The sequence below is a fragment of the Bison bison genome, unplaced genomic scaffold, assembly GCF_000754665.1.
Source record: "Bison bison bison isolate TAMUID 2011002044 unplaced genomic scaffold, Bison_UMD1.0 scf7180017864215, whole genome shotgun sequence".
Classification (NCBI taxonomy): Eukaryota; Metazoa; Chordata; class Mammalia; order Artiodactyla; family Bovidae; genus Bison; species Bison bison.
Window position 1 is genome coordinate 2,893,729 of NW_011494787.1, and position 6,705 is coordinate 2,900,433.

The following is a 6,705-nucleotide window of genomic DNA, read 5'->3' on the forward strand; positions in this document are numbered from 1 at the left end:
ATATATATATTATTAACATATATACATATTTCTAATTTGGTATAAAAATTGTTTCCCTATTATTTATATTGATAGATGTGAAGATGTAGCACAGAGACAACAACATTCAGAAGGAAACACATTCAAATGTTAATAGTGATTTTTGCTGGGTGAGTGGACTTGGGGTAATTTTTGTTTATATACAGTATTTTGTATTTTGCTGGTTTCCAAACCAAGCATGTATCTCTTCTATAATTTGGAAACTATAGAAAATATAAAAAAAATAATAAAGAGAAATTCAGCTATGTCTGGGATGGAGATCCAGGTTCCCAACTCAGCCTGATCTGGGTCAATCTACTTACTGTGTGTTGCCGCAAAGTCAGCACACAGCAGGTCCTCAGAAAGGGAACTAAGAAAGATAGCCTGGAATGAATGCCTCTGGGTACTAAGTTATGATCCAGAGTCAGGAAAATGGGAGATAATTCTAGAAAATTTTAAGGATTTTGGGTTCTAATGTCTGTTCCAGGATTCTGGGCAGCCTTGGAGTAGGTTTGAAGGAAGACGTATGTTTCCTTTTTGTGTTGATCAGATTTTCAGGGGATCCTTTAAATTATCTTGGGGTCACAGGAAAACTACCTCAGTGGTCTGTGAATAGAGCTGATCTTCTAAAGGTCTGGACCAGAATCTCTTGAGTTCACAGAGATCCTCTTTCCTCCTCTAACTGGGGGCCTCTTTCTGGTGTGGCTGAAAATTATGGAGCTGATTCCAGGGGCCTCTTACCTGCAGATGTAGCTCAGGAGGCTATAGTTGTCTCGGGGAAGAATAGAAAGCTGTTTTATCAACTCCTGCTGGGCCTGGGAAGAGATTTCAACACCAGTGAATGAGGCTGCTCACTTGCCAGCAATGGGACCCTGGAACATAACTGGGGTTCATCTCTGCAGGAGCAACGCTTTGGCAGTCAATCCTATCTGTCACCATAGTTTTCTATGTTTTTTTAAAAAATGTTTCATTTTGAAATAACTATAAATCCACAGGAAGCTGCAAAAACAGCATGGAGATGCTCATTGCTTTTAGTACAGTGTATTTCTTTATTCATCTGCAATTATGCTCTCCTCCCCAACTCAGAGGTACTCTAAGGCAAGAACTAAGTGATAATCATACTCAAAATAATTGTTTGTTTCATAAATGCTAGAGATGTAACACTCCAATAAAGAATTGGACCAGAACCAAATGCCCCCAAGTAACTTCAAATGTATTGAGAAGGAGGATGCTTCTGAGAACTGGGATTTCAAGCAATATGGTTTTCCTGGAACACACTGGGACACAAAGCCAGGATGACCAACCTGGAGGGCAGGTGAGAGGTCTGAAGGTTAGAGCTCCATGATGACAATGAATGTCATAGAGAGTCATACAAGGACAGCATGTGCCAGAAAGAAGAAAGACTGCAAACTTTCTTTCCTGTTTTCACTCATAGTACCTGCAGGGGCTGCCATCACTATTTTTTAAAGATTTTTTTTAAGTGTGGATCATTATTAAAGTATTTATTGAATTTGTTACATTGTTGCTTCTGTTTTATGTTTTGATTGTTTCTGGCTGCAAGGCATGTGGAATCTTAGCTCCCTAACCAGGGATGGAACCCACATCCCCTGCATTGGAAAGTGAAGTCTTAACCCCTGGACCACCAGGGAAGTCCCGAATCAATAATTTTAAAATGTGACTCACTTGTGACACATATCCTTTGGTTCTCCAAACGATCCTGTTATGAAACCTAAGTTTGTACTGTCTACTATAACAGCAACTTGCCGCATGTGACTATTATAAAATACAATAAAATTAGAAATTTCGTTCCTTAGTTGTACTAGCCACATTTCAAGTACCTAGTGGCCACATACAATGAGCAGTTACTACATTGGATGGTGCAGCTATGTAACAGTTCAATCATTGTAGAAAGTTCTCTTGGTCTACGAAAATAAACTGAGTCTTACAGAAGATACCTCATTTGCTATTAATAGCAAAATCAAAGTTAAATTTATTGCAAGTTTTTCTGTGCAACATTTTGCCAGAGAGAGCTTTTAGCTTAGTAGTGCTAAACACAAATCTCCCCCCACCCCCAACATGGGGAGTTAGACCCCTTTAATAGCTGTGTAATACAAACACATTCATGGACCATTTAGTTTTGCAAATCTTGATTAAAAACCATGAAGGTTTTATCGTTGTCAGTAGGGTTTTACTGGTTTCTTTTGCTGGTTGGTTAGTTTCTTTAACATGATTCTAATGTGGTTAACTGTTGATTCTAAGCTCTTTAAGGAAACAATTTACCTGAGGATCAAAACTCCTGCTGGTGAAGAGCTTTGTGATGTTGCAGACAGGAACTGTAGGCCCTGCAGGCAGCTGTGGCTGAAATGAGCCAAGGAAAGTTCCTGTCCTTCCTCTCCCTGGCATATGTTCCTTATATACCCACGCCTGCCATGCATGGTATCACAAAGCTAGAACACTCGGACCCTGCATCTGCCCTCCAGGTTGGTCAGTCTGTCTTTCTGTTCCAGCAGGTTTCAGCAAGGCCATATTGCTTGAAACCTTCTCAGAAGCATCCTCCTTCTCTTACTAGCTTTAAAGTGACTTGAGGGTATTTGATGACAGTCCAGTTCTTTGTTGGCATGCAACATCCCATAAAGACTGTTACCATGATTGGCTTCATTCAACTTTTTGCTGTTGAGAAAGTTCTAGTTTAACAAAGTATCTCACCAAAAGGTCCACCCTTGACCCACTGTTGCCTGCCTAACAGACTAGTGTTCAGTAACCATTACCTTCTTCTAAAGTAGGACAATTTACTCTAATGACATACAAACCTTTGCCTCATCTGAATTCATGAGCTGCCCACAGAGCAGGAACCCATCGTACTGGCTCCAGGGAACGACGGGCTCTGGGAGGTCTCGGAGGTAGAGCTTCAGCAGGGAGGCCACCGTGTGGACATCTGTATCTCTGGAAGAAAATAAGCAATGCTTTTTGAAAGTAAAGTTTCAGAATTCTCCTCACCTCCCTGCTGGTGATCCACTGAATAAAACCAGGTCCCCAAAAGGAAATTTTGCAAAGTAGACTCAGCAGCAGCAGCAGCAGCAGAGTTTGATAAAGATGCATTTGACTAAAATATTTTTGCTACTCCCCCTTCTGGAATAACAATCCCAGACACCATTTCCTTTATCTCTTCTATCTAAGAGCCTCAAAGATAAGTTGAAGGTCTACTTTTCCATTAAACCTGTTAAACTATCTAGCCTTCATTGCTTTCTTCTTTCTCTAAGTCAGTATATTACAACTTAGCATTTTCTATGTAGTCTATAGTTTTTCACATGATAACTCATTTATAGCTATGGCCCATTGTTCTCTTTAATCCCTCAGAGAGTTTACATAGTTCTGGGCTTCATTCATATATTTACACGATCATTTATTCAACATTTACTCTCAACAGTAAGTGTTGAGAGAACCTACTAAGTTCAAGATACTATGTCAGATATAGGGATTTCAGCAGTGAACCTGAGAGACACATAAGACCCCTGTCTTCATGTAGTAACAAAGCTGTACAGACTCAAATGTTACCAGTCATTATAATACTGTGTGGTTAGTGCAAAGACAAGGGACATTCAGGACCTGGGACTGCATCGAAATGTAGAAAAGGGATATCCGACATAGAACTGAGGAGTCCTAGGAGACGCTTTAGAAAAAATTTGAAGGATGATGAGGAATTAGGGCATAGGCCAGGCAGCACGTTATCAACAAAGAGAATGGAGGCAAGACTGGGTAAACCGTGGCCCAGAAGCCAAATCTGGCCCATCGCCTTTATGTGTACATCCTGTGAGCTAAGAATGGGCTTTACATTTTCAAATAGTTGCGGGGGGGTCAAAAGAAGAATATTTCATGGCAAGTGAAAAATCATATGAAATTTGAAGTTCAGCATCCATAAATAAAGTGTTATAGGAACATAGCCATGCTCATTCATTTTTGTATTGTCTTCAGCTGATTTCATGCTATAAGAACAGAGTTGAGTAGCTGCAGTAAATATTGTCTGACCCACAAAGCCTAAATATTTTATTTGTGGCCCTTTAAGAAAAGTCTACTGATCCCTGGGGTTTATGGAGCTATTGCATTTATCCCACAGCTCTATAAGAGAAAATGAGTCTGAATATACCATAAACTTGAAGCTCAATAGTGAAAAAACATATGCTTATTTCATTCATATCAAGGAAAACTGGTCATGCACTCCACTGTTCAAAGCAGCACTATTTATAATAGCCAAGACATGGAAGCAACCTAAATGTCCATTGAAGATGAATGGATAAAGAAGATGTGCTACATATTTGCACAATGGAATGTTACTCTGCCTTTAAAAAAAAATATTATAATGCCATTTGCAGCAACATGGATGGATCTAGAGATTATACTAAGTAAAATAAGTCAGATAGAGAAAGACAAATATACGATGTTGCTTATATGTGGAATCTAAAACAATGGTACAAATGGACTTACTTACAAAACAGAAACAGACTCACAGACACAGAAACAAACGCATGGTTACCAAAGGAAGGAGGAGGGTTGGGGCAAATTGGGAGTCTGGGATTAACATATACACGCTGCTGCTGCTGCTAAGTCGCTTCAGTCGTGTCCGACTCTGTGCGACGCTATAGACGCCAGCCCACCAGGCTGCCCTGTCCCTGGGATTCTCCAGGCAAGAACACTGGAGTGGGTTGCCATTTCCTTCTCCAATGCATGCAAGTGAAAAGTGAAAGTGAAGTCGCGCAGTCATGTCAGACTCTTTGAGACCCCATGGACTGCAGCTTACCAGGCTCCTCCATCCATGGGACTCTCCAGGCAGGAGTACTGGAGTGGGGTGCCATTGCCTTCTCCGATATACACACTACTACATATAAAATAAGTAAACAAGGACTACTGCATAGCACAGGGAACTATAGTCCATATCTTGTAATAACCGATAATGGAAGAGAATCTGAAAAAGAATAGATATATGTGTGTGTGTAACTGAATCACTTGGCTGTACACTCGAAACTCTGTAATTCAACTATGCTTCGATTAAAAAAGAAAGAAAAAGAAAAACTCGTGTTTGTAAGAGACAGCCCCAGTAGTATTTTGAAAAGCTGTGATGTGGTAAAAGGTTCAGCTGATCTGAGTGCTTCCTGGACATCAGCAATGGGGGATACAGAAGTGGATGGGCTAGGTGGGAACCACTCTTGGAGGAGGGCCAGGAGGGGTGGATTTGGGCATGAGGAGGAGAAGGCAGGCATTTGAAGCCTCAGAAACCAGAACATCACAGCTTGACTGTGGAGCTCTCTGTCTTGACATTTCATGTAAATGTTTTCTCTTTGGTTTGTTTTGATGGCTGGTGGTTGGCGCTGCCTCCTGAAAAGTCTCCAGCCTTTGCAGCCCGTGAACTCTAACTCCAAAGCAGAACTCGAGCAAGCACAGGGCCCTGCCTCTGCTCCACTGCTGCCGTCAGGAAACCAGGGGTGGGGACTATTCACTTTAAGGTGGGGATTATGGAAAAGACTTCCCTGCTGAGTCACTGCCTAAAAATACCTTGGCAAAGCCCTAGCATCAAAATGCAGGAGAAGTTCCCCAGAAAATAGCATCTGATACTTTGCAGAGCAGCATTCTCCTAAGTCCAGAAATCTCCTTTGTCCCAGTGCCCCTGAATCACTGTCTACCCAACGGGCATCTCTGGTTTAATTGAAGCCCTTCCCATACCGCACATCCTCTAATCTTACTCTGCAAGTGCCCCTGGAATCCCCCTAAGTCCTGCCCCTCCTTTCCCCGCCCTGTTCCAGAAGGCCATTGTCTTTTGCCAGATTCTGCCCTAGCCCCTATTTGGCTTCCTACTGCCACAACTCCATTCTCCAATGCATCGTCCGTCATGTGGCACAGCCCCCAAAACTCAGAACACACCCACAGAACAAATATGGAAAACAAAGAATTTGAAATGAAAAAAATAGTATAGATGGTACATCAAGAACCAGAAAATTTTGAAGATAAACATAACAACAAAAAAGTCAAACTCTATAGATAGCTCAATCGGGAGAAGGTAATAGCCAACATTAGAAAAGAGAAAGGGACTGTAGCCACAGATACAGGATTCATACTTTGAAGTTATCATCAAAAAACACAATTAGCCATCTAAATCATCATAGACTATTGCAACCCACTGAAAGCTTTCCAGTACATTTTGTCAAGGGAAGATAATTCTGCTTGGCTTGGCTAAATCCTTAGGCTTGTTTATTGTATCTCAGATTAAGTACCATTTTGGGGTGAAAGCAAAAATACTGGGTTGCCATGCCCTCCTCCCAGGGGATCTTCCAAACCCAGGGATGGAACCCAGGTCTCCTGCATTGCAGGCAGATTCTTTACTGTCTGAGCCACCAGGGAAGCCCCCTAAATCCAGCAGATCATGTCAAAAGCCCCCTGCTGAAATGAAAAATGATGAAAAAATGAAACTAAAAATAGATGAAAAAAATACCATCTATTTTTCATTTTTTGGCACTTAACACAATAGAACTATACAGTTTTGTCTCTAAATTTTTGGTTTAATGTCTGTGCCCCATGGTTACAGAACTGGCTCAAATATTATGGTTATAGTTTAAATTTCCAGCATGATTTTTCCTGAGTTTGCTTTTCCTCAAACCTAATGAAATGTCCATATATATATATATATATATTTTTTTT

At 41.0% G+C, this 6,705-nt stretch overlaps 1 protein-coding gene across 3 annotated transcripts in view; it reads right to left on the minus strand.

Moving 5' to 3' along the window:
* The window catches only part of ARHGAP25 (Rho GTPase activating protein 25), a 92,692-nt gene that overhangs the window by 9,678 nt on the left and 76,309 nt on the right, over window positions 1-6,705 (minus strand). For all 3 annotated transcript variants that reach the window (XM_010845322.1, XM_010845321.1, XM_010845320.1), the window contains 2 exons: window positions 2,829-2,961; window positions 760-833 (listed from right to left, as the gene is read on the minus strand). In XM_010845322.1, coding sequence (XP_010843624.1) covers window positions 760-833; window positions 2,829-2,961 — 207 coding nt within the window. The remainder of the gene's footprint in view (window positions 1-759; window positions 834-2,828; window positions 2,962-6,705) is intronic.